The 27438-nt window shown below is 44.0% G+C and overlaps 1 protein-coding gene across 10 annotated transcripts in view; it reads left to right on the top strand.

The window, feature by feature from the left end:
• The window catches only part of LOC110982238 (uncharacterized), a 114080-nt gene that overhangs the window by 82972 nt on the left and 3670 nt on the right, over nt 1-27438 (top strand). For 7 of the 10 annotated variants that reach the window (XM_087140857.1, XM_087140850.1, XM_087140853.1 and 4 more), the window contains 19 exons: nt 1644-7277; nt 8604-8844; nt 9093-9170; nt 9470-9582; nt 10785-10947; nt 11407-11577; nt 12732-12860; nt 13835-14149; nt 14824-14919; nt 15299-15400; nt 15716-15898; nt 16801-16932; nt 22688-22902; nt 23574-23781; nt 24112-24192; nt 25373-25569; nt 26105-26180; nt 26545-26730; nt 27250-27414. In XM_087140857.1, the coding sequence (XP_086996983.1) occupies nt 1644-7277; nt 8604-8844; nt 9093-9170; nt 9470-9582; nt 10785-10947; nt 11407-11577; nt 12732-12860; nt 13835-14149; nt 14824-14919; nt 15299-15400; nt 15716-15898; nt 16801-16932; nt 22688-22902; nt 23574-23781; nt 24112-24192; nt 25373-25569; nt 26105-26180; nt 26545-26730; nt 27250-27414 (8485 nt within the window). The remainder of the gene's footprint in view (nt 1-1643; nt 7278-8603; nt 8845-9092; nt 9171-9469; nt 9583-10784; nt 10948-11406; nt 11578-12731; nt 12861-13834; nt 14150-14823; nt 14920-15298; nt 15401-15715; nt 15899-16800; nt 16933-22687; nt 22903-23573; nt 23782-24111; nt 24193-25372; nt 25570-26104; nt 26181-26544; nt 26731-27249; nt 27415-27438) is intronic. The other 3 variants (XM_087140856.1, XM_022240526.2, XM_087140859.1) reach the window with 3 other exon arrangements.

Raw genomic sequence — 27438 nt, 5'->3', positions numbered from 1 at the left:
TGTCTCAATCTTGGAAAGGTCTTGAAATTCAACTAGAACATAAAGTTTTGGGTGTTTTTTTAATTGAGTTTTAGTTTTTTAAGTACTTTTCAGAGTTCCACGGACTTCTAGCTGGGTGGGATTTTCCATCCTTCAAACATGGAATATATCTGGTCGTACGACATGCATGTGATGTAAATTCACGTATGTAGGTCCTTTTTTCTTATCTCATTTGTAACAGCAGAGGACTTGTCTACTTTGTACCCACAGATATACCCGTAAATATTTTGCCATCCAATTTGCAGTTGGCAATCTGTTACTGATAACAAATTGCTTGTTGTCAAACCTTTTAAAAGATATCCGCGTGCAATTCCCGATCAAACCAGAGAAATGTCTGAATGCAATCGATTACATTCATTTATGAAGGCTTGAAGCCGCAAGTCTTTGAAACAACTTCTTTTGTACCGATATTGCCAGCTTGTGTCCTTTTGCATCAAGTTGCAGCTCAGCTCTCTTCCCTTGAAGAAACATCTTGTCCAAAAAAAAGGAAAAAAACATTTTGTTGAAAAAAAGAAAGAACCTAATCGCTTCAGATAGAAATGTATTTTTTGGAGAGGATGCCTTACAGGCCAGAGATTTAACCGAAAGTCTTTGGTCTGTCTGTACCCAATCTATTCATTGTTGACACAAGAATGCTCAAGCTGAGTGTGTTTGTGTAAAACTGTCAGAGTTTACAGGCACTGCTGAGTAACTTAATAATCCCACCTATCCCAGATCGATTCTCTGTCATTGTTCATCAGATGTTTGTCTCGAAAGAAGTGGCAGCTCATGAAAAACAGCTTTTTCAGTGATGCGGTTTTTATCCTGTGTTGGGGGTCATTCACCCATTAGGAGGGAGGGTAGAGGTGACACACGTATGTGCGTGTGGGGTCCAGACTCACATTAACATCGATTCCTTTTATAGTGAAGGCCTGTCAACCTAATTGGAGTTTTTGTGTCACTAATTTGGGGAAGGTTCCAACCTCGTGTACATTTCACAAACTTCTAAAAGTAAATGAGTGAAGGTCATTTGCAGAATATGAGATGTGTCTTTGGGATTTTTTTCTCTCCTCTGTTATTTTTTCATTTTGACATGTCAGTTTGCCTTTGAGGAAGATTCGGCTTGGATTAGAAATTTGGAGGCGTCTGTTTTGGTTGTGCATTTTAGATCACTGTAGCCAGCGAGCATTTTGCACCAGTTTTATGTGTAACATTTCTTTTATTTTATGTTCAAATATTTTGATTGGAGAGTGTTTAGTTCCTCGGTGAATTTTATCGTACCTGGTAGTCATTGTGAGTTCTTTTATCTGCAATGCATTTGTGTTAGTTCAGATAGACTTACACCATGTGTAGAGCAAAGTGTAGTTCTTTGCTGTTTGCATATAAATGAGAGCATATTCTGACAGCAGATGTGGTCGTAGCTCGGGTGCCTGGGGGGTTGCAGCTTTAAGTGTCAGACAAAAAATTGACTTGAGGACATGCCTGAAGGTATGCACTGTGCAGAAGAAGATGAAAACTTGTTGGAAAGGTACTGGCATTTGTGTCATGACCTGACGTTTATTACACTTCGATTTTGGCATGCCTTCATAATTTGTTTCTGTGTCTTTGTGTTTTGTTCAATGCAGAACCGACAAACCCAACTTCCCATCATGGCAAGACCCTTCAGTGGGCCGGCAGAGGGCAGCTGCCTGGAACGCCCAGCGCCAAGACTCTTTCTCCACTTACGAGGAAGTTGAGAGCCTACACAGCCACCAGTGCTCTTCACTCCAGTCCCTGGACAATAGTTGCTGTCCCAGCAGGCTGCAAAGCTTTGGAAGCACTTCCAGCAGCCTAGACCAGTCCCATCCACAAGTGGATGGAGGACCCTGGACTGGTGGCATCCCTACCGAGGAACAATTGCAAGATTGCCAACACAAGGATCAGGGCTCTTCACTGACTTCTGATTCAACCCAATCTGCCTCTGCAGAGGGTGGGAGATCGGGCCACCTCAAGGGAAAATCCAGGCGAAGTCTGATAGAGGATGACGAAGACGAGATGAACTCCAGTGTTGCCAAGTGGGTGGATCAAACCAGAGCGGAGACAGCCCGTAGGCGGTCTCACGTGGGACTGCCCGAGGACCCCCCTGTGAGAAGCCATGAGGCACCAGAAGGGGGACAGCAGAGCAGTGCCCTGTCCAAGGAGAGGTCCCTGACAGCACTGAACATGCAATGTGGGGACGTGATCCCAGGGAGGAGCGGCCGCCGTATGCGGCTGCCAAATGAGACAGACCTAGAACTGGCGCTGCGGGTGGAAAGCACTTCCCCAGTCAGCATGATTTCCCGGTGTGCCAGTGTGGATAGCAGTCATAGCTCAACGGGCAGTGATCACCATCCAGAGGGGGAATGGACCATTGCAGAGAATGTCCTAATAAACCTAGGGTTCGGTGGAGCAAGCATTGGCATACCCAATCGCTTTCTGAAGTCCTGGAGGCAGCAGGTGGTCAAGCAACGGATGGAGGAGGTTCGAAGGCTTCTGGGCAACACAACTGGCAATCACCTGCTCCAGCATCTGCCAGCAAAGCCCGAGAGGGCACTTTCCCCAAAAGAAAAGTCTCCACCTGCAAGGAAAGAGGATTGGCTGAGTCAGAGCCTGTCTCAACCGAGCACCTCAGTCTGCTCCCCTAAATCAAGCTCAATAAATGCCACAGGGTCTGAAGGTGCAAATTCACACCAAATGGAAGATGCTGTCATGAGCAGGCAGCGGGGAGCTGATAAGGCAAAACTAGCAGGGCTCCGACGCTCTCTGAGAAAGGCTGCAACTGTGTCCTCATTTGGACAGACGCTCTCAGAGATATCCAAGCAGGGTCCACCCAACCATCAAGTCTTAGCCCTCCAACAAGGGGATCAGCCTCCCGCAGCTAGAAGATCACCGGGAGGAGGGAAGTACAGTCCCTTTCACAAGAGCCACAAATCAAGTTCCAGGGACAGACGGAGAAAGTATATGAAGAGGCAGAGCTCACTGCCCATCTCCCTTGAGACCCTTCAGGAGGAGGATGAGAGCTTGAAACCCGGGATGGTCAAATCAAAGCAAACAGAAAATGAAATCCCCAGTGCCCGGAAGCATCTGCTCAAACCACAGAGTCTAGAAGTGGGAGATGAGCCAGCCTTTCACTGCAAATTGAAGATTGTCATGGAGCAGCCCAGTGTCGAATCGCGGGAGGCCATGTCCAGGCAAGGCACAACTGATGTGGATGTAGATGAGGCCATTGCTGATGTCGACACAGACAAGAAAGATCACAAAGTGAGCATGGAGCAGTACCTTGTGGTCAAAGCCATAATTGATTCCAAGGATTCAGGATTTGAAAACGAGCCGTCCCGGACAGGAAGCCCACAGATTTCACCCCGGAGCAGTGAGGATGAAACAGTGCGCGGCACCTGTTCAACAACAGTCACCACTGCAGAGTCTAAATTCAGGAAAGCCAGGTCTGGTGAACTCCTAGACAGTAAATCTGATAGTTTGCTAGTGACCATTCCCTCAAAAGAACTAGGCATTACAAGCAAATCAGGTCTTTTGACTTCCCCCATTAAAAGCTTCCAGAGTCAGCTCAACTCACAGAAAGAGTTGCCTGATAAAGAGGAGCTTCCTGTTGCATTGGAAAAATCTACACCAGACACTTCCGATGCCCATGTATCTTCAGAGCTCTTACCTCAAACTGACATGAGAGACACAAAAGTCAAGGGCCGCTCTTTCAGTTCAAGCAGTGAGAGAAGGGGACCTTCACTTGCAGATATCCAGGATGATTTTCACCTGACCATCATAGAAGATGAGGATGATGACAATGTGTTTGACTCACCTGGGGGAAGTGTCATCTCTGAGTCAGTCTCAGCCTGTTGTCAGACCAGTCCCACCTTGCACTCCCCTCTACTCTCTCCACTTTCCTTCCTTGGATCGATTAGCGAACACTCAGATGGGCACAGCTCCTCGCCAGAAATATTTGTCATGCCAAGTAGTTCAACTGTAGCTGCAGTCGAGGAAAATCATGATAGCCACATGGAGAGGCGCGACTCACTTGAATCCGTAATGACCACAGCAGATGGACTTGTCTCTGATCTGCCGCTCAGAAATCTGAGCCAGGAGATATCCGATGGAGGACTGTCAATCATAACTGAGAAAGAAGAAGAGCAAGGGGCATCCCAGGAACCCTCTGATCAAGTCTCCGTAATGGATATGACCAGTCAAGATAATCAAGACATACCTCACACAGCAGACAACAACAAAAACTCAGGTAATGCAGGTCAGAACCTCTTCCATTATGAAGACCTGCATCAAAATTTTGGCACCTTCGAGCAGTTAGCCTCCAATCCGATCGAGAAATCCCGAAACCCCTTCAAGATGGCTGACAGCTTTTACTCCTCCCCTCACCATTCCAACGTTGATTTTGATTTTGATGCCACCATTGAAGAGGACGAGGACGGAGAGCAATATTCCGATGGGGAGAGCTTCTCTAAAGTCACCTTTTCCGAAGTAACCCCGATGGCATATGAGACATCTGACCTTGGCATGATGCCAGCTGCCGAACACATCGACAATAACGCTCACAGCAAGGAAAGTCAGGATTCATTTTCCCATCTGCCAATGGATGAGGATAGCCCTGATGCTCAGAGTGCACAGTTGGAAAAAACAGAAGTCAAAAAGGAAATCTCATCTGAGAGTTTGGAGGATAAATCAGTGGCTGGTGTGAACTCTACTGGATCATGCCTACAAGATAATACCAACTCTGATTGGGAGGGATTTGTTTGTGATGATGCAACTAAATCTGGTAATCTGAGGGCCCCAAGTGATGCTGTCATTCTGAACAAACATCCCATCCCAGAGAATGATATTCTAAATAAAGCAGTAGTTCAGCCTGAACTAGTAATCTCCACTAGTGATGACGGCAAAAGCGAGGAAAAATTTAACACTTACGAGGAATATAATGATCATTGCCCGCACAACAGTCATCCTGGGAGCTATGGCATATGCACCTCATTAAAAGCTGATGAACCCTCCAAGGATGCTAAGATGTGTAACCCCCAAGGAAATGAAAGCCAATTACCTAGCGAAGGAGAATTCATCACTGATCACATTGCTCATAGAGGCCAGGATGCAGCCAACAAACCAGACAGAAGAATCCTCGTGGGAGACACTGTTCATTCTGAAAATTTTAAGGTGTCCAATTCATTAACAGAAGGTGGCTTGCTACAAGCCCGTGAAATGAAGTTAACCTCAGCAATTACAAACCATTTCCTTGCTTTAGGACCAACGGAAAAGGGCACTAAACCTTTGGACCAATTGCAGAAAGAAAGACACACCATTGAGGAATGGAAGCTGGGATTGGATCAGCCCCAGATCATGAGGAGCACCTCCGTGGAAGCTCACCTGAGTTACCAGCGGAGGAAATTGCGGACACTCAGCGAGCGCAGCACCCTGTACAGCGATGGAATGGAGCCCCTGCTGTCGGGCTTTGGCCGCGTCATCACTGAGCGCAGCAGTTCCTCCACCGAGGGATTCAGCTCACTGGGTTCTGACATCTTCCGTCGCCCGCTGACCGTGACGGAGACCTTGCAGCAGGTCGCTGCCAAGTTGGAAAGCCATGTCCGGCAACGGAGCCTTGTCAGCATCCGGGACGAGGAGGGTGAGGAGGAGAATGAGCAGAAAATGCCAGCTCCTGAAAAACCAGCTATCCCTGGAATAAAGGGATCAGCAGAATTGGATTCCACTGGGGAGAGAAATTGTGTTGCGCCAGAGCAGAATTGGGCACATCAAATGCTCGATGATGAGGGTTATGAGGAAGTAAACACCAGAGATGAAAATGACATCCCTGTCCCAATTGTTGACAAAGCCACCATAAAAATGTCAAAAAATATTTTAGTTAGAAAAGAAGCAGAAAATTCCTTTAAACTGTTGGATAAAAATATGCTTCAAGGTAACAGCGCTTGCACAGCTACTTTTTCAGCTGTGGATACAAAAGTTGTGGGGCCAAACATTCAAGTTGATGAAAGCAGTGATGATTGCAAAGAAGTGAGCAAGTCAGACTTCACAGTTCTGGCCAGTACTTCCGCTGATGACTTCTCAGGTTTCACTCCTAAAATCACAACCAGCTCCAGGAGGAAGAGTTGGCAATTTCAGGCGACCACTTGCCGTAAATCCTCCAATTTTCTCTCAGTGCCGTCCTTTGGTCCGCTGACCGACTCCATCAGTGGAAACCCTCTTTCTGCAAGTCCGAGCACAACACAATTGAACTCAGAAGTGGGACTACTCCAAGAAATGGTCCCTGTCACAGAGGAGACTCTTGAATATTCAAAGAGTGAAGGAGGCAGGGACCAAAACATGTCCGTCCCATCAGGGTTCACTGATACTGGTGATGTACCCCAAACAGCAGACTTGCAAGTCTCTTGTGACTTTGTAATGGGACATGTAAATGATGAGAAATATCAAAATAGTCAGGACAAATCTACAGTTGACCTGTGTACAGAAACAGGCACAGAACAAGAGGGTCAAAATAAATCTGCACAAGCAGCTGAATTTATGAAAGAGACTCACTCCATTTTGAAACGAAGTCCTCAGTCAATTTTGGTTTCTTTTGATCTCGTTGATGATGCTTTGGGGAGTTGTGAAAAGGACCTACTTTCACCACTAGACTGTGCTGAAATGCACTCTCAGCCTGATTTAGTCTCCCCTACTGGCAGCAGTGTTTCTGAAGTGGATATAGAGAGAATACAGCCAGCATCAGATTTTGTGTCTGTGCAAGTGCTGCCTACGAGCAATTCCAGTCCATCCCAGTGTGGTGCTGTTGTTCACTCACAGTTCTACAAGTGTGAGAAATTTATGAATGTCTCAACCTCGTCCGATGGTAGGATTGATTTTGCTGAAGCCGGAGAGGATGACAGCAAGACATGCAAGTCTCACCGAATCTTGACCTTCCGGTCGGAAGTTAAAATTCCCTCTTTGTCCAGCGCTTGGCAGAGATTCTCCGCCCAGCCGGCTTGGGGCGGCTCAATGAGCTGCTCCCAGACGAGCCTCAGTCTAGACTGTCCCTCGCCTGTCCCTGCGTCCCGCCTCTCACCGACATTCGAGGAGATCTGCAGCAAGGCAGGGAAGCTCATGCAGCAGTTGCAGGATGCCCTGGCGAGCGAAGCCCCTGGTAACCAGATGTCGCCGGCAGCTACAGAGAGCAGAGATAACATGGGCACTGATGAAAATGAGTCACAGCCAGGGGAGGAGGAGGGTGAAGTGAGAAGGTATACCCTGTAAAGGAGGGTTCCAGTCAGACTTTAGGAGGAATCTCTCCTTTGTTTCTCAGATCAGTTTTGCCCTTTATTCTGAAATGGAGAATTTAGTCTAGAGGGTAATTTTATCAATTCCTCTCAGGTCAGACTTATTCATTGCATTGAATTTGAAGTGTCAGGGGCCTACTTGTGCACAACACTGAATAGGAGAAAATAGCATGTCTCCCCCCCTCCAAAGATAAGCATGCAAAATTTGCAATGAGATAGATTTTTACTATGATGGCCATTTTTCGGTGTTTTAAAGCAGGCAAACTTTTATTTGCATTTATGTGTTTTTAAAATTTGTTTGGGAGTGGTGCAGTTTTCTGGGGGGGTGTATTCGGGCTTTTGTGTTTGTTTTATTGTGTTTAAGGTTGGTTTGGTTTTAGTTTCTTTCGGCACTTTTTTTTGCGGGGTTGATAGTGTTCTTTTCTTTGGAGTTGTATTTCTGGTCTGTTCCAACATTGAACTTATATTGCAGTGTGAGTTGTGCGAGTTTCCTTAATAAGACCATATGTTTTGATGAAAAGGGTACTTTTGGCAAATTCTATATCGTATGTTGAGTTTGGAAGATGGAAAAAATGACATGGGGGCATTTTTGTCACTCAAAAGTCAGACTGAATATATTTTATATATAGATCACTGAGCAAGGTCTGACTATAGACAAATTTGAGGAGACGCCATTCCTGCGGCGCTATATCACACTCACACATGTCTTAATTGAGTTCGCGTGTGCACTTAAGCGAGTCACGACCCTATTGGTCAGAGAGGAATGTGACGCTTGCACCACCTGTTGGCCCCGCAGTAATGGCTTCTAATTCTTTTTGCCAGATTGGTTTGTAGACACGATAGAGTCTCTCATTTACTGCGGATACACAGTGTCAGTTATTGTGCATATTTAGTGTGGTTATTGTGTGCCCGGGTTGTGAAGCTAACCCTTGACAGAAGTCATTCAAGCAAGGAGCTGCTATGGTGCACTTGTGAGTCACTCCATTTCCAGGGCTGAATTTCACACAGCCTCTGGAAATAAAATACTGCTCAGCAAGCTTATGTGCTAAGCATGTTCAGCAGAGAACCAGTTGCCAGCAACCTGTATTGTGTATGGCTCTGCAGATGGGAATCTGTTTTTGTCAAGCAAACTTAATGTGCAGCATAATGTCTCTATTTTGCAGATTTATGAAATTAGCCCTAGTAATGAAGTCATGAGTGAAAGAAAGTGTGGCGAACTCTCAGTAACCTTCAGGGTGCCAGACAGTTTCCTGCTGTGGAATTCTACATTTGTTCTGTCTTTTTTGAAAGCAGATATCGTCTTGCCAAGCCATACTCCAGAGAAAACGACAATCATCATCCAGGAGATGCTGCAAGGATAAAACTGGAGAGCAAGAGGAGGAAAAAGAAACTGTTGTGGGATGGCAGAGTAAAGACATCAACCCCAAAGGCAAATCCTGGTGGCAGACACCAGGGAGACAACGGCCGAGAGATGGAGGGAGACGTGGAGGAGGGAACCAATAATGACCACCTAGCGACTGTTAGAGAACTGGTGAGTGACTTTTTGAAGTTTATCTTCTGTGAAGCAATGCCGCGTCATAGTCGCCCATCACAAGACCTGACACAAATGACAGGGCAAATGACAAATGAATGTTTTTCTTATGCAGGTCTGGAGGGGTTTCAGGTACAACTTGATTTACAATGTGATTTGCTCTCTGACACATTACTGGACAGAGTGGACTTTTATGTGGGAAAACATATTTTTTCAATTCCTGATGTTTTGTTAATAAAATTTTGCAGCTTGAGACAGAGACTAAGATGAGAAGAAAACTGGATGAACTGGAGTCTAGTTTTGAGGAGGTATCCTCCAGAAAACAGGTGTGAATTTTTTTTAAAATCTTGGTTAATCTGTGGCCTTGGCTCTAGATTGATTTTCAGATATTTCAAATTTTGGCGCGACATGAGACAGTTCAGTGTTTCTTCAGCAGCAAATGTGTGATGCAAAATGTGCCAGATGATCTTAATTATGGGATTAAGTTTCATGGAATTCAGGCCAAACCCGGGACTGAAAATTGAGGTTTGAAAACCCGCAGACTTAGGGCAATCTCTCTAGTATTCAGGGGAAAAAATCGTGCGGGAGTGCCAGATTCTTGAACTTTCATATTTTTTGTGTCCAGGATGCCTTGACTGATCTGAAGAGGCTCCGTGAGGCTGTCCATCGTAACAAGCGAGACATCCAGAAAGCAGAGGAGATAGCTAGGGAGAATATGGAGAGAGCTGATGGCCTCAGGTAGGACCGAAAGTGAAATGATGCCCTAGTCGGCAGACATTCTGTAGATCAGTAGGGCAAAGTGTGTTGTTTAACTTACAAGAGGCTTGGTGTAGAACGTTTGTAGAAATACTATAAACCTATGGTAAAGGAAGTCCATATTACTGCTCATGGTTCTTTCAACTCAGCAAGAGTGAGCAGAATGTCTTTAAAAGAGGTTCACTCAGTGGCGAAAATACAAACCATAGCTTACAAGTCCGAGCGTTTTCCTAGTCTGTAACATTTTGTGGCATTTGATTGTATTAACCACTTCATGCTCGGGCATTTTTCAATGTTGATGATGCTGGGCCGGCATAATTATCATTTTTTCCGTTTTCAAAATTCTTCAAAAATTCATCATTTCATCTAAAGGTCATTTATAGCCGCACAAAATAATCTTTAGGCACTACTCTAAGTTGACAGGTGACCATCATTGACACCCGAATATTTCAGCCAGGCCTGCAGCCTTGTAAAAAGAGCCCAGATTGTGCAGTGTTATGTAACTTTCTTTACTTCATGAACCTGGCTCAGTGAACTGCTGACCTCTTTTCAATAGGGGCCAGATTAGCGTGCAGCGGTGCTGTGTGGCTCATCACTGCGGTGGTGGAGCGCTTTTGTCTCCGGTGGTAATCCGCTCGCTATAAATGCCTCAAACCCTGGTATACGGTTTCAAAACAAGGCTGGATTATCACCACTTTTGAAAGTGAAAATGCCCAGCAGCCTGGTCTGTTGTTTGGAGTACGGTCTTTTGTTACAGGGCTCTTTTTCCTTTGTCCGAGTTCGGAGACCCTGGCCACGCATATAAAGCATATGTCTCATGTGAAGCAGTGAAGTGACAATTCTCTCGTAATCATAGATGGACTCCAGCCTCACTCCTTTTGAATGTAAAATTTAATGGAGGGGGCAGGGAACCAGCTTTAAACAGTGTTCGTTGATAGGGAAGATCCCACCTTCCCTTGTATGCTTGCATTGATGGTGAAATTTAAATAGACCACTATCAGACGCAGTAGTAACTAGCCGTAACTAAGGGGGGCCACTAGGGGCAGAGCCTCCCTCCCTCCCGCTCGAGGCCTGTGCCTTCTCCTCACCCTTGTTTATCACTTTCGCGCTCAGAAATTAGAGAAATAAAAAATGTTATGCCACTGGTTGTAGATATTTGATGATCAATATTTCTCATCTGCCAGGTCGGAGTTGATGGTCTTAGAGTACCAGCGAGATCAGGCCAGGCGTGATCTGGAAGACCTGACCCAGTCCATTGGATCCATCAAGCAGTCACAGAGTCACAGAGGCACCGAAGAAGTAAATGCTGGTACAGGCACTAATCTGCTTGGGCTATCCCCAAAAGAGGTAGATCTGCCAGTAACATACCGATGCACGTATTTTCACAAGATGTTAGCAGTGAATGCACTGGAAAAGTTGTGCATTGTTGTGAAGGTCAAACTCTGCATTCATATATTTACAGAGCACTGAGTAATGTTAAACGTTAGTTCAACATATAAGTTTGATTTTACGGTCTTTGTAATTTTTTTTGTGGGTTGGGCAATTTATTTGCCAAGCAGGATTATCACTAATTCTGATCAAATTGATAAGTTGGAAGAAGTTCTATAGATGAATGCGCATGTACGGCTCATAACTTGTCTAATCAACTACTTCTGTATGAAAAGTTTATGGCAGTATGGCATCCTGACATAGTGTGCATTATAGTGTATGTTTTCATAACTTTGTTACTTCAGCTATCTGCCTACTGATGTTTTGTCATGCGCAGTGATTCCTCCATGTTCTCCCCTGCTTAACATGGCTTTGCAGGTGATCGCGGTCATCAAGGAGCGGGATGAGCTGAAGACAAGGCTGCGGAACGGCGAGGGAGACCTGTCCCCCATTGAGCGGTCGGAGCTGGAGAGGCAGCTCAACCACACCAAGCAGGAGCTGTTCAGTGGGCAGAAATCGTCCCGGGAGAAGTTAGAATCCCTGCAGGAGGTAAGACGAGTCATGTCACTGCTGAGGGGTGACAGGATATTGAATGTGGCTCAATGAGGTGACCCATTCTGTGAACTCCACAAAGGGTTGACTTAGGGGTGACAGCATATTGAATGTGGCTCATTGAGGTGACCCATTCTGTGAACTCCACAAAGGGTTGACTTACGGCTCTTGAGTACCCTACCCTAGCAACCGTGTCCTGTGTCAATTCTGAAAATGCAGTCCTCACCTCTTTTTGGTTGATGTGGTGTCTAGACAAATGGTACATGTAGCTATGGTATTAACATTTTGGTAGAGCCTCTCCTTTATTCTTCACTAGGGTTCACTTGTGTATATAGTCCACTGCATCACTGCGAGATTTTTGTTCAAGTATGTAATAGTGTTCTTGAGAAAAATATTGAGCTTTTAGCATTTCCTGTACACTTTACCAACATGATCAGCTCCCTTGTACAGTCTAAGATTGATAACTGTGGTATACAGTGCTCTTAACTTTCTTTGTCTAAAAGGAATATGCTTAAACATATGCTGCCGGATTTAATTAGAATTTGCATGACAAGTTCCCGGGGGATTTCCAAGATTTTCCGTTTTAAAAATTCTTCAAAAATTCATAACTTCATTGACTGGACATTCACACCCGGGTGAATGACCGTCTGGTGGCTACTCTAATCTGACAAGCAACATCTATTGATGCCAGAGTTTTTCAGCCAGGCCTGCCACCTTGTAAAGAGAGCCCAGATTGTGCGGTATTGCATAATTTCCTTTGTTCCCGATATCGGCCCAGTGCGCTGCTGATGTCTTTTTAAATGTGACCTGATTACCGTGCAGCGGTATTGTATCGCTCATCGCTGGAGCGCTTTTGTCCCTGGTGATTATATCTTGGTCTTTTTTCCGAGTACGGTCTTTTGTTACGAGGCCCAGCTCCTTTGTCTGATTTTGGGCACCCCCCGGCTATGCATATAAGCCTAAGGCCTCCGGTATTGGGAACCCCGGCACGAAGTGGTAAATAGTCTGTTCACATTTTCCACGAGAAAAAATTAAGAACAAGCGTAGACTATACATCTTTCACAAGCAAAAATTAACTGGGGTTAGCAGATGGTGCACTTTGCAGCAACGGATCTTGTGTTCCTTTCCCAAAGTACACTTCTTTTTCTCAGGAGCTGGAAGAGAGCCGCCATACCATTGAAGAACTGCTGGTGGAGAAGACCAACCTTGCCGAGAAGGTGAAGGAACTACAGGCCACGGTTGGCTCGGAGCACACTGATGGAATGCACTCAGACATAGAGGTAAACCAATCTAATAAGCTTTTTAGCAGTTCCAATGCACTGTACAGGGTGGTCTATGGTAGATGTTGAGAAGTAGGGCCCAATCAGATACCTTGGTAGCTTCAGTCTGTCTGCTGGCTGTATAATTGAATTATCCCCTAATGTAGTTATCTGATGTGATTTGATTTGATTCCAATCTCGGTACGATAGATTCATCTGTAAAGGGCCCCCCTCGGACATAAACTTACGCCACTGAAAAGTTTTTAAGAAGTTCAAAAAGCTGAGAATCTGAGAGGAAAATAACGAATGTCTGAAATGTGTACGTTTGGAGTGCAAGGACTCGCATTCAAACTTACGAGAATTGGCAGTTTTTATACCAATGCTCTGAATTTTTGGCTGTGCACCGTCTTCATCAGGTGGTGCTTTTCTTGCTGCTTCTTGGTTGGACTGTAACCTTGTGGTTACGCTGCCTTCTTACCTGAGATTTCTGAAGAGTAGAAGAGGGCCAGTGTAATGCTTTCACCATTGTTTATTAAAAGGAGTAGTCACAACTGATCTTCTTTGTAAAGTAGGGAGAGGCACCTTTCAGTTGTCAGTAAAGTCTGTATCCAGTGTGGAAAACAAGCACCTTCACTCAAAAATATTGTGTAAGAAATTGATGCTTGGTCACAGCCGATCCATTGATATGGAACAGTTCCTGAAAGTGACATTTGCAATAGTAGATGTTTTGATTGTTTTTTAATATTGATTTATTTTGTTATGTTTGATATTTTATCAGGATAGCCCATTTCACAATATTTTCATGGTCTTCCCCGGGGTCCAAGGGTAAAGATGAACAGTTCAAATATGAATTTAAAAATATGATTGCATGTACTTAAAAAAAAATAAAACGGAAAAAAATTAAAGTGCCAGACAATAATCACAAACAATATTGGCAGTGCTCATGCCCGCTTTTCAAGCTCTTTGCTTAATTTTGCTTAATTTTTTTCTTCCAGGAAAGGAACCTTCTCCTGGAGCAGCTGAGTGGCAAGCTCCAGAAGGAACTAGATGCCTTGCGGCACCAGACCCACGAGAAGGACCAACGGTTGCAGTCCCTGGCTGCATCCGTCTCGGAGAAGGACAAGCTGAACGATGCTCTGAGGGACCAGGTGCTGGCGGCACAGCGGGAGGCAGAGGAAGGGCAGAGCGAGACAGAGAGGGTTGTGCGAGAAGCCCAGGGGAAGATGCGGAATGCCGACGTGGCAAAGGAACTGGCACTGGTGGAACTGAGGGAGGCACTGCTGAGGGAGAAGGAAGAGGAGATGGAACAAGTGAGTTAGGGCAGTGTTGCAAGTTAAGTGCTTCACAAGTACTTCAGTGTTGTAGTTGGGTGCTTTACAATGTTAGGTGTGCCAAAAAGTTCCACTTGTAATCCCAAGTGCTGTTACACATACATTCACAAGTGGCAGCATAGTTGAATCACTGTAGAGGGAGGAGGAGATGGAATGAGTACATTTGGGCAATGTAGTTAGTCAAGTATTTTACAAGTACTTCAGTGTGGCAGTCAAGTATCTCACTAGTACTTTACGTTAATATTTTTCATAAGTCATTCCAAGTGCTGTCACGGTACTTTCATTTAAGTGCCTTTGTTGCTGTTAATATATGAACAGTTTGCAACAGCAGTGGAATTATTCTCAAAGTTGGGGGGGGGAGTTATGAGACTGCCGGGCATCAGGTTTTAATAGACAGTTCATTAAACCTCATCCCATTGTGTTGTGACTAGGCCCTTTGGGTCCTCTCTCCCCCCAGCCACCATTGATAGTTTGCTGCTTTTATTTAGATTGGGCACTTATGACTTTGGAGTTTTTTTTTAGGCACTTGTCTACAACGCTGGTTGGGGTATCTTGTGCAGACAAAGACAAGCCGTATATTACACCATATAAACTATATGTTTGACTTTTATCATTTGATGTGACTGTTGTTTTGGCATCTCGTCATCCTACAGCTCAAACTGAGTCTTGAGAAGGATAAGAAGGAAGCACTCACTGCTTTGGACCAGAAAACTTCAGAGATGATGAGGATCACTCAGCGCTCACTTTCAGTGAGTTTACAATTCAGTAGTCCTCAAAAATATTCAGTAGTCTTTAAATTACCAGGGTTACAAAGAGAATATAATTATGTGATTAATCTTGTGAGAACAATACAGAAATTATTAAAACTTGGGTCATTTTATAAATTAGGGGTCCAAATGTTTTCTGTCCCTGTCACATCTGACATATGAGTTTGTAAGTTCAGAACTCATTTTCTAATTTCTAAGAGTGCTAAATTAATGCCAATTACCTGTCAAACAAATAGAAATAGTTTGAAATCAATTTCAGTGATATTTCCATGCCAAATCACACGGGTCAGGTGAAACAGGGACACCAAAATGTCACACTTTTGGACCCACATGCTATCCAACACACTCCCTCCCCCTGCAGGAGAAAGAGGAAGACCTGAATGTAGTCAAGATGCAGCTGGTGCAGCATACGGAGGAAGCCAACAAGATGGAACAGCAGCTCAGGGAACAGGCAGAGGAGCAGGTACACTGAAATTAGAATTAATTAAAATGAGTCAGATTGTCCAGGGGAGTATAGCTTTCGCTAGTGGAACTGTATGGAGAAGGAACCACACAAGGATATATGTCCAAATTTGGTAACAGTCGGTCAGAAAGCAACAACAACTTTTGGTCTGTCCATCCTTGAGATATTAAACAGGGCTGTAGTTGCAACATTGCAGTCTCGTAAAATTTCAAGTCCAGGTCTGTTGTCAGGCACAAATTGACTACTATGAGAACAATACAGAAAAGGCACTTCCTGTTGCCAAGCTTTGTACTGACTGCCGTCCCTCTGCTCCAGGTCCAGGCGGCCGTGGAGAAAGAGCGGCGGGCGATGGAGGAGGAGTACTCCCGGAGGCGGAGAGAGGAGAATGTGGAGAAGGAGCTGGAGGTTGCCAAGGAGACGTCGCGGTTGCAAGGCGAACTGCACGTAACCAAGCAGCGGCTGGAGCAGATGCAGACAACAGTCGGTGTCCTGAAGGAGGTTGGTCCCGATGTTAACCAAATTCCTTAAAATGTGACCTGACCGCACAGAATGAGTCGCAAGTCAGCGGAGGCACTTTTGACTTGAAGGCATTTTGAAATAATCTTGCACAATTTGCACAATTATAAACCCCTCAACATTTTTCAGCCACCCAGTGCCCCTTTTTCATCAGGATACCAAATTTTGGTGTCTCAAAACATTGCTCAGCCTGCTTTTTCTTATGCAATCGAAAACTGAATTTCTTCTAAAAATGGCAGCAGGAGTCACTTTAAGAGATCTGGTCTCGATCATTTGTCTATACCTAGTCCAGCTTTGTAGCTTTGCACAGCAGACAAACTCCTCCCCCAAAGGTGGGCCAGGTTACAGACTGAACTAATATGTATTTCAAGATCTAAAAATGGTAAAGTTTTTAACAAGTATTTTCGTGCTGCCTCCAGTTTGATTTACTTCAGCAGAGGTTACTTTACAAGCCATCAACTGAACATGAGTGATACATCGTTTCCAAACCAGGCACTTCTGACTAAATCAGTCTTGGACTATTACTCGCCCATTAGCCCTTACTGCCCTCAATCCTTCGATTCTGATTTTGCATACACCCTGGGGATGGAGAGTTAGTCTTAAAAATCATACACTGATGACAATCAGTAAATTATCCTCGGAGGATTATGAACCAACATCCCGACAACAGTTTTGGGGCGATTCTATTGAGACCTTTGCATTCTTGCAAAAGTCGAATGCCATAAAATCGGGTGTTCTGTCCAGGTGTCAAAAGAGTAAAATGATCCTTTTTCTGAAGATTTTGAGGCCACATGTTACATACACAAGGAGATGATTTCTCCATTGCCTCCTTCCAAGGAACAAATCAGTTAAGATTTATTGTCTTTCGTTTCCCAACCGTGAAGGAACTGGACAAATTACGGGAGGAGAATCTGGCCGCTGGTCGGGAGAAAGTGGAGGCAGTGTCTGAGGCGAGAGAGAAAGCCAGGGAAGATATCCAAAGGGAGTTAGACCAACTCAGGGAACAGCTTGCCAAGGTAACCACATTACAGTTTTATCTCAGTTGTAGGCACAGGAAAGATTATGTCAACTTGTATGTCCTATTTAGAGTCATCTATGATAGTGTTCTTAACCACTTGCTGCCAGGTGCTTTTAAAAATGCAGTGAACACATACGGGCCATTTTCAAGATTTTCAGTTTTCAAAATTCTTCAAAAATTCATCATTTCATTTAATGGATGTTTACATCCATACGAATGACTCTAAGCTGACACGCAACCTCCATTGACGTCTGAGTATTTCAGCCAGGTCTGTTGCCCTGTAAAGAGAGCCCAGAATTTGTGAGGTGATGCGTAATTTCCTTTGTTCCTAGTAAATGCGAGTGGTATCTTTTCAAGCGCGGCTGGATTAGCATGCAGGGGTGCTGTGTCGCTCATCAATGGAGCCCTGGAGCACTTTTGTCCATTGTGCGCCCAAAAGAGTAGTATACTGTTTAAAAACAGTGACGGATTACCTTAAAAAAATGCAAGCCGAAAAATGAGGGCAATTCCCAGCAGCAGAACTTTTGTTCCGAGTACTGCCTTTTGTTACACAGACCAGCTCTTTTGTCCAATTTCGGGCATCCAAAGTCTGTGTATAAACCCATGGTGCTCGAAACGAGGTTCCCCGGCAGCTAGTGGTTAACGTGAGTGACAAAATGTATTTTGATATCCCAAAACCTAACCTCATCCTCTTTGCAAGCTAGTCCTCAACATAAGTTTTGGAGTTTTGGACTCGTATTTTATCTCATAGCAGGGGGGTAAGCTGTCACATGCCCAATTGTTTTGAAATGAGCAGACGCTTATCCGTATAAAGGTGAAGTTGCAGTGCAGTACGATGTAGGGTTTTGATGTTATGATCATTTGAAGTTCATGGCCTCACTCGTTTTGGCCCACATGCGTGGAGCAGGTCAGTGGAAAAAGTATTGAGTTTTGGCTTACATGTCTCTGAAAAAGTGTGCAATGTGCAAGAATAGTATATCCGATTTTCATAAAATTGATGCCAAAAATGACTGCAAGATGTTACTGAGGCTTAGTGCGTGGACTACATGCACTCTGACACTGTTGCAGGAAATGTTCGGGGGCAGATTCCACCCCCTCTTTTGTCTCATTTAAGGTTAAGTCAGAAGTGACTTGCATCAAGTTTTGCCCTGTTGGGTCACATTCAGTAGCATAATGATAATGACATTGTTTACTGACAAGCAAGTTGTTTCCACTTCATTTTTTGATGTCCTGTGAACCAGCTAGGAGGGGTTCTGACAGCTGCTAAGGCTGAGAAAGATTTTGGGGCAATTTTAGTCTGTTAGAATAAACTTCCTAGGACAGAAGTTGCAGATGAAATAAAATAAGGGCATTTGTCAGACTTCTGTGTGACTGTGGATGTTGGTTGTGGGAGCTCAGAAGTATACTTTGAACATTTTCTTTTTTTTTGGGGGGGGGTGATTTCATATAAGAGTTTGTGTTTAAACTATGTTTATTTCAAAAGAGTAGATTTGTGAGCAATTTGTATAGGGGGAGTACACCTAGTGGATTGCTTTTTCCTCTCAACATCACCTGTCCCTGACACTCAGTGTTCACCCACGCTTCTTCCAATGACCTTTCTATTTCCAAAGGTGAAGGAAAAGGCTGTTATTTATGGTGTGTTTTCATCAAGATGACAGTCTGACATTTGTAAGCCTCTCAAGTTGTTCCCAGAGGGATTTAGATGCATTACATGATTGCAGCTACAGGTGAAAAAAGGAGATAGAATTTCAAGGTTTATTTTTTCACGTGGAGTGATTTAATGATGAATTTCTCCGTTCAACTGTGGTTAAAATGATAGGAAATGTAGCACATACATGAAGGATTTCATTTCTTGTTGACATATACAACAGGCTCTGTGCAGATAAGTACCGTTAGATAATACACACCCATGTTGAAAAGAGTTCTGTAGGTGTTGCAAGTTTGGGAGAGGGTGTGGCCAGGGGAGGTTTTTTGGGGGATGGGAAGAAAGCTTGTTCAAGGAATGAACTGCATGTGCCATCAGAGACAAGTTAAAATTTTTTACTGATTTTAAGGCAAATCTTAAAACCCCTCTTTTCAAAGAAGCGTTCGCTTACATGTATGTTCTGCTAAAGTTGTAAAGTGTGTTAATGTTTTTAATTTCTGATCTCTGATTGTTCTTTATGTTTTATTGTTGTAAAACTTCCTCTTTGACTGACTTTAAAGAGTTTTTAACCAACCTATTTGGATGATTTTTACAAGGGGGAAGGGTTAGGTTTTGATGTGCCTTTTGTCTGTGCTTATAATCTGTCTTTGTAGTTTCCTTTGGCATGTTTTAATGCTGTAAAGTGCCACTGGCATTCAAGTTTAAAGTGTAATTATTATTGTTATTATTTTATTAAGGAAACATTTCAGTGTAAAGAAAAATCCAGTGTGCATTTTCATTTCATGCGGGCAACGGAGGATGAATTTCTATTAAATTGAAGTGTCTCTTCCAGCATTGAAAGGAACATCAGCATCTTCCTAAACTTAAAATGAATGCAGAGATATACACTGTATGTAGATGTGCATGATAAAATTTCTTTCCTTTCCAAAAAGCTCTATGAAAAAGAAAAAAACAAGTCGAGATTTTCTGGAGCAGGTGGCTATAGGAGGTGGCCGGTACCTTCTTTTGTGCCTGTGAAGCTAGCCACAAGTATCCATATGCTGTACGTGACAAATGCTACACACATGATTTAATGTCTCTCCTCAAAGTTGCAGAACCCCTAATGTCAACCATGGAATGGTCTTGCTTATTTGTATGGCCCGGTCTGCTGATCTAACAGTTACTTTTATTGCCTGGATATTGTTGGCCCACTGCCAAGCATAGCCGAAAAGAGTTTGTACAACTATGTCAAGTGCAGTGGCTCGTTCAGTGTGCAAACACACAGGTTGATGTCCCGGGTCAAACTGATTGGCCACTTGAAAATGTAGGCTTCTTTGTGTAATATCTAGCTGAAGGAGTGCAGGTAGTTAATTTTCAAGTTCATTTCAGGTGTTTGAAGGACGCCAAAGTCTATTCTGGTATTGACATTTTTGGTGGGATTGGACTGATCTCTTGATGTCTGTCGCCAGTTTGATAGGCACAATCGCTGAACAAATTGGCAAGTGGTTCATAACGATTGGCTTTGATGCTGTGCTGGCTTCCTCTGCAGCTTCCGGTGTCAACAGCTACATTCTGGGGATAAATTTATCAGAAACTTCTTAATCAGCAGTCAACATCTCCGCATGTAGTATTTTGTACTCCTGGACTGCATAGTGGATCTGGCCATGTCATCGTCTGGATGGCGTGATTTGCCTACTTGCTGGTTGACTTGAGATGATCCTCCCCTTTTGCTCTGTTGTGTCTTTTCTGTTCTGATACATCATCTCCTGCCGTATCTTTGACGATCAATTCTGTCGCTTGCTTTGGTCAGTCATCTATGTCATTCCTCTTGTCAGTGTGAAGAGATTTAGTGTCCCCACTTTTCCAACCCATTTTATGACACTTTCAGCGGGTTTACTTTTGTTACGTCACAGATTCCTCCGTTTTGTGAAGTTGGACTTTTAATCTGTTGAAGTCCACTCATTCAAGACAAGATTTGCAAGCTCCCATATCCACTGTGGATGTTAATTTTGTTGTGGGATAACAAGTACTGCGATGGCGGGTTCTTTGGTACTCTTCATGTCTCTGGTGTTCATTTTATGAATGTCAGGTTCTCTGCCAGAAACATGTACATATTTTCTTATGGATGGCATTCGGATGACTTTCTCATGACTCCCAGCTGGTTATTGAACTTGATAAATGGCAGCGGAAAACTCATTTCTGTTGTAATATTTGGACTTGATAAGTAATGCTATGCAGGGTTGGAAGCTTCGTACTTTGAATATATTCAAAAACTTGGATTCTACAGTCGAATGTTGACTTTTCATCCAGACCCTATACCTGTACACTCCATTATTATTCTACATGTACATCAGCATTTTTGAGGATTGCTGACCTTCATGTCACATGCAGGAGTGGGAGAAAGAACTTTTCCTCGTCAAAGGAGATGACAAGCAGGCACTGAATTTCACCTAGCCCAGGCAACCATTAACGGATGACAAATTAGGAGAGAGATATCTACATCACAAAACCACCCAAGCAGAAGGTATTTCAGGGATTGATCTGATGATCCAATGTTTCTTCTTTGGTAAAGCTGTTTTGAAACTGTATACCCCCAATCACTTTACCAGGCCCTCATGAATATGCGCATCTTGACCTTCGCATCGCACAGGGTGTGAAAGATCTTTCCCTGTGCAAACCAATTTGAGAGTGGCAGCCTGCAGGAAGCACCTCCATGCACATCACCGATGACTTGTATGAAGAGGAGCGACAGCAGTGAGTGACTAGTCTGGCTGAGTGTCCTGTCATCTTCCCAGGGAAGAGTGCATGAGTAGTTGCCATGGAGACTTTCCGATGTCTGGATAGAGCGAGCGATGTAAACAGCGCTAGCGATATCAATTACTGTATCGATAACAGTACCACCAGCAATTCCTCACGTGATATTCCCTACGTTGAGAGTCTTCACCTGTTGCGACTCACCATAAAAGTGTTAAATGTAAGCAATGTAGAAATGCTCAACACCCTTCTCCTAATTCATTGGAGGGCTTTGCTGAACTTCATATCCAGGGTGACATAAGAGTAACAAGTGAAAAAGTTCAAAAGATTAATTTTATAGACACATGAAAATATTAGGATTCATATGATTGGATGCTGTATCTTGATATTCAAACCTTTGACAAGTTTGTAACCAATGCAAATTTAGCTTTAAGGTTGACATTACACTGGTTTTTTTAATACACTGGCTTTAAGTATTTAGAAAAAGCTGACACTGCAGCCTTTCACACTGTTGGAACTTTTACCAGCTATGACAATTTGTTTGGCCTCGTAGATCCTATCGTGCAGATGCACCCCTCCTTTGTAATCTTCTCTGTTCCAAACCCATCAAGATCAATGATGATAAGATTCTGTTGGAATTGGGATGGACCCCAGAGACAGTGTGCAATTTTCAGTGGGGCTTGAAGAGAGAGAATTCTGTTTGAAATACAAGGATTGTGCCTCTGACTTTACTCTGCTTAGTGTTCAAATTAAGCAGGACTGTTAGCAAATACTTAGTTAAAAGAGGATTAAAGAAACTCATCCCTATGGTTAATCACTCACAGCTCACAGTCTTATTCAGGCCCGTCACTTAGGGGGGCCCAGAGGAACCAGACCCCCTCTTCTGGGGGTCCCCGGCCTCCCAGGGGTCGTGTGTGTTTATATGATATACCCCCACCAGCTAGTACTGTGCTCCCCCTGCCCAAAGCTGGTGATGGGGCTGGTCTTATTTTTCACCAGAATATCTGATTTTTAAAAAAGAGACAGTTATGCAGCCAACTTTCGAAGAACAGCCTGGTGGCACCAGTTCCGAAGTTCGAGAGTCATTTTGAACAGTATAGGCACATTACCAATTTTTCCTATCGCAGCCTCATATTTTGCCAACTTTCCAGGCATCACATTCATGTGTGCACGTAACCAAAGGGTAATGAAATGCATAGATACACATCTGTCACTGAAGACTCGGAACAGTTAATGGTTTAATGCCTAGTTGCCCCTTTAAATACAGATTGCCACACTGTGTCCATGTGGCCTCAGGCATGAAGTGGTTGAATAAGTTTGATCAATTAAAACAATCTTGCTTGACTTTGTCTCATTTTTTTTTTCTCTCCGAAAGGAAAACCTACTTGAGGCGGACAAACTTCGCATGAAAATCCGCCAGCAGGAGGAGGAGGTAACCAGGCTGAGGTCAGAGGTCAAAGTTCATCAGGACCGCGAGGCCAAGTCAGCTGGGGTGACGGGAAGCAAGAGCATCCTGGCGGAGATCAATGAGGAGTGCAAGAGGACGGCAGCAGTCATCGGCTCCGCGCCGCTGAAGATGAACATCTCAAGGTAAGCATAGACGGTAGTGCCAGAATAGACAGGCCTACATACTGATGATGCACCTTTCTTTTACACATGCACATTCCTATGTAGTCAATGAGGACCCACGGTCCACCGAGCACCATAGGAAAGCGCAAACCAAACAAAGTGTGGCGTCATCAATACAAAGGTTAATTCGGAATGGTGATGTGGGGTTCGTTGATGAAAAAGCACACATTGCATATGTCAGTTCACGGAGTGTGTGCAACCAGTTTTCAACTGAATGTGTACAAGCTTTTAAGCTTTGTGTGAGAGGGAGCACACGAATGTTAGCTCACAACAGAAATCAACAACAGTTTATCAGGGCGAAACCTGCTTCACAAAATGGGTTCAGTTCAACAGAAGTCCCTGCGGAACTTTTTTTACAGTTTTACCAGTCTTAATAATAATTATGGACATGATGTTGCAATTTCATGGTTACTACATGTATTTTTGGCAAAGCGGAAAAAATCTTTGCCATAGCAGGCCCACAAGTGGAGGGGCGTGGTTGTTCAAACTCCCTTAACCTCACCATTCCGCCAGCTTCACCTATGAATTGTCAATCTGTAACAGCAATGTTTTCCTTCTTCCCGAAGAGTGCGGGGTTGTGCACACAGGGACCACACTATGCTTTTCCTTTTTTTCACCTTACTGTATACCAGGGGTAGCAAGTCCCTCAACGGAACCCGGTCACCAAAGAGCCCACTCCACGGCATGCCCGACTCTGCCCAGGCCCCTGGCCGCACCCAGGTCATGGCCGCCCTGACCAACCTCAGGATCAGCAACGAGGAGCTGCGGAACTACGTGCAGAGTCTGAAGGCCGACCTTGAGAGACAGAAGAGGGCGCTGTCCAAAGCGCAGAAAGAAAAGGTAGTCAGATTTAATTGATCATTTGAACCAACTGCAAACTCCACCACTTTGATCTGTTGATGGGTTGTTAAGTGCTAGTTGATAATTGTAAGACTGCAAAATTATTCCCCTAAGGGTCTAAGGAGAGTCGCTACTTTAAACAGAGATAAGCGGTTCATGAAGAATATTTGGAAGATACTTAGGTCTGTTTTAGTTCAGAAGGAAAGGAAATTTTTCTTTTTCTGTTTTTTTAGGCTTCAAGTTTGAGTGGTGAGTGTAATCGATTTTGAGTACTTTGAATTTTATAACATTAGTTGATAACAAGTATTTCCTTTATTTTTTATATTCTAGGATGAAGAGGTGAAAAAAGTTGCAAGTACAATTGAGAAGAAATCTGGAGATATGGACACAATGAGAGACAGGCTGATACAGGTACATGTAATTGCTTTATAGTTAAAAAAGAAGCCGTCGTAACAAGTTTAATAGGCATTCTATATAAGAATTTTTCCCTACATGTTGGTAATAATTTAGACTGTACAATTATCAAACTTAATACACCATTTCCCGTTATTGTTGTATCAAATATCACTATGCATGTATAATTTTGATGTACTTGAGATTTCATTTGTCGCCGACTTGAAACAAACTGTTCCTCAATTGTAGAATGAAAAAAATGTAACCTACTTGAACTCCGTAATTTTGACAAAAATATTACTTCTGACTACCACTTTGACCTAAGCTTTTTTATATTATATAATGACAGACACGAAAGACACATAACACAGTTTAAACATACCGTTTGTAGACAAAATGCAGCTTGCAACAGAAATTGGAATGTTATGTTGAATCACAATTGTACATGTTGCAGCACTCACAGCTTGCTTGAGACCACGACGGTTATGACTTCTTGTAGTAGCTTCAATATCTGTCATATTTCCAGATAATAAACACTAAAACCAATGCCCAACGACACGTTTCCTGCAATTTCTTCTCCACTCAAAAAAGCAGAATTAATGGATTTTCCTGCAAAACAACATAACTACGGCTACAGTTCACCAACGATTTCTCAAATTGTGCCTGATGCCGACGTCAAATAACGTACTGGGCGTTAACATCGGCTCAATGTCGGCAACCTCAACGTCAATAAAACAAACCAATTGCCAATGTTGACTGAACGTTTGTAGTCCAATGTCCAAATTCCAGCCCTTCACCAACGTCATAACAACAGCAGAAATACGACTGCGACGGATGCGACGATCGCCGACGTTGGCCCAATGTATCAATGCTAGCTGGGGAAGCTGCATGGGCAGATAATATGTCAGTAGACCTGAACAATCCTTCATCCCCTGTGTGTTTCTTTTTTGGGGGAGGGGGCCCTCAACATCTCAGACCCAGATTGTCCTACCTTACCCAGTGCTAACCTTCATATCTGTTGTAGATCACTGGCTCCATGCACTCTGTCTTATCTCCAGGATCACTTGACACAGGTTGAGAAGCATTAACAGCAGATATCCCTTAAACAGACAGTCCATTATCATCTTGTCTCTTTCTTTCTGTCTGCCCCAGACCTCATTGCTGTCATACCTCAATTTCCATTCTCTTTCTTCTCCAGGATCACCTGGTGCAGGTTGAGGAGCTCCAGCAGCAGATATCCCGGCAGCGGACGGCTGAGGCCTCCCTCCAGCAGCGCCTCCTGGACAAGGACTCTGAGCTGAAGGAGATACAGCAGAGCATGACCCAGTGGAAGGAAGAGACGGCCCTCAAGATGGCCAAGAAGTTTGAGGAGGAGCTCAGCAAGGAACTGGAGATGTAAGCCGGTTGCTTCCAGATCTCTTGGCAAATTTAGAGATGGACCGTAAATGCAGTGACTCATGTCTGAGAAAGTTTGTGCCTTGGTTTATGCCACATTATTGGGAAACTTGTTTTCATGGAAAATTTATGTGAGTTGTTCCAACCAGTGTTGTATTTGAGTCCATCACAAGTCCTTTTGCAAGTCCCTTCAAAATTTCAGTCACATGTCCCTTCACAAAGCCAGTTATGTAACAGGGTGAACAATGACAAAACAATGCTTTTGTCACAGCTCATATGAATAGCTTGTGAATTGGCTTAAGGCTGAATAATTTGTGATGGACTTGTGATGGACTTACAGGGACTTGTAATGGACTCGAATACAACACTGGTTCCAACTTCCGATGATGTCAGCAGCATTCTTGATCCTTTCAGTAACTACAGTGCTACAGGTTTGTGGTTCCTATGCTTCTGGAGTAAGTAAGTGTGTGGAATAGGCAATGTGTAGCTAGAGTTAATATTTATCATGCTTTTCATCATCGTTCTTACGTGGCAGTCGTCTCCAGGAGGCAAGCAAGAGAGATGGGTCCTACCGAGGAAGCCAAGCCGATCTCAGGTCTAGAAACTCTTCGGTAAGTTTTTCAGATCTAGTCGTGCTTTCTCAGGTAGAGGTTAATTATGCACCAAGCCACTTCAGTTGCAAGGCCTGAGCTCCTATTTTTTGGGGGGTGTCATAACAAAAATCAGGTGACTGCTGTCCTGGAAAGTGACAGAAGAACTCATTCATGTCTTTGTCATTCACCTCCAGACTTGACTAGTTCAACTGCTTGCTTATGAGGATTTCTCACAAAGCTCTCTACCCCACAAAATCCTGTGAAACCTTATGCAACATCGAAACAAATTTCGCATCACGACCCATCCCATTTTTCAATTTTCCCCCCTCCCCACATCGGCGTAAATAAAGTCAATGTTTCTGGTGCCTGTCTATGTCACTAGGGGAATGGTAGTCCCTCCACCGTCTCCTCGGCTAGCGACGCCTCCACCATCCGCCTCCTGAGGCACCTGCAGGAGAGAGTCAAGCAGCTGCGGTCGGAGAACATGAGCCTGAGGAGGAGCAGCCGGGGCCCGTTTGAGAGCTCAGGGGAGGAGAGGGCCAGCCCACACTCCAGCAAGCACAGTGAGGTATGAGGATGTGAACCGGGGAGAAAAAAATGCACAAACAGGAACTTAATTGTGGTCTACCTTACATCTGAAGTGTCATGAGGTTGTGCTTGTGGGGGTGTTAACCCTGTAAGTGGTGAGGGTGCAGAACATATTTCTTTTGCATCACTGAAGTGAACTTTTTTATCATGCTGAGCCAGCAGGAGTTTTTCCATAGATGGCTTTAATACAAAAGCCCATTTTTACCAAGACAGGTCTGCCAATAAATGTTAACGTTTCTCATTGACACATGCACATTGTACACAAAGTGGCACTCGCGAGAGAGTGAACTATAAATGATAGAGAAAGCCCATCGCCTGCTGTAGTTGAGACTTCACAGGCGTACTTACAATGAATGCTCGTACATTCATGCCAAGTTTGAACAAGATTGGTGTGTGAAAAGCCGAGTTCTTAGGAGGGGGTCTGACTCCCAGTTGTAGTTGGTTGATTTAGTCATGGCTTATTTGGTTTTCTTTTCACATCTGTTTCCTTTGCGAGCAGAGTGACGACAAAGACCACCTTCTGTACCAGCTGCAGCAGCGCGTCAAGCTTTTGGAACGGCAGCTGCAGGTGGCCGAGGAACGCTGCCGAGAGAATGCCGCCTCCGTCAGCGAAAAGATCTCTGAGAACAGCCGGCTGCAGGGGGCCCTCACGCAGCAAACCAAAGTAAGAAAAAATAGATGCTGAAAC

Source organism: Acanthaster planci, linkage group LG09 (genome assembly GCF_054643075.1).
Source record: "Acanthaster planci isolate LZ-2023a linkage group LG09, COTS_SCS, whole genome shotgun sequence".
Lineage (NCBI taxonomy): Eukaryota > Metazoa > Echinodermata > Asteroidea > Valvatida > Acanthasteridae > Acanthaster > Acanthaster planci.
This window is presented reverse-complemented; position numbering and strand designations above follow the sequence as displayed.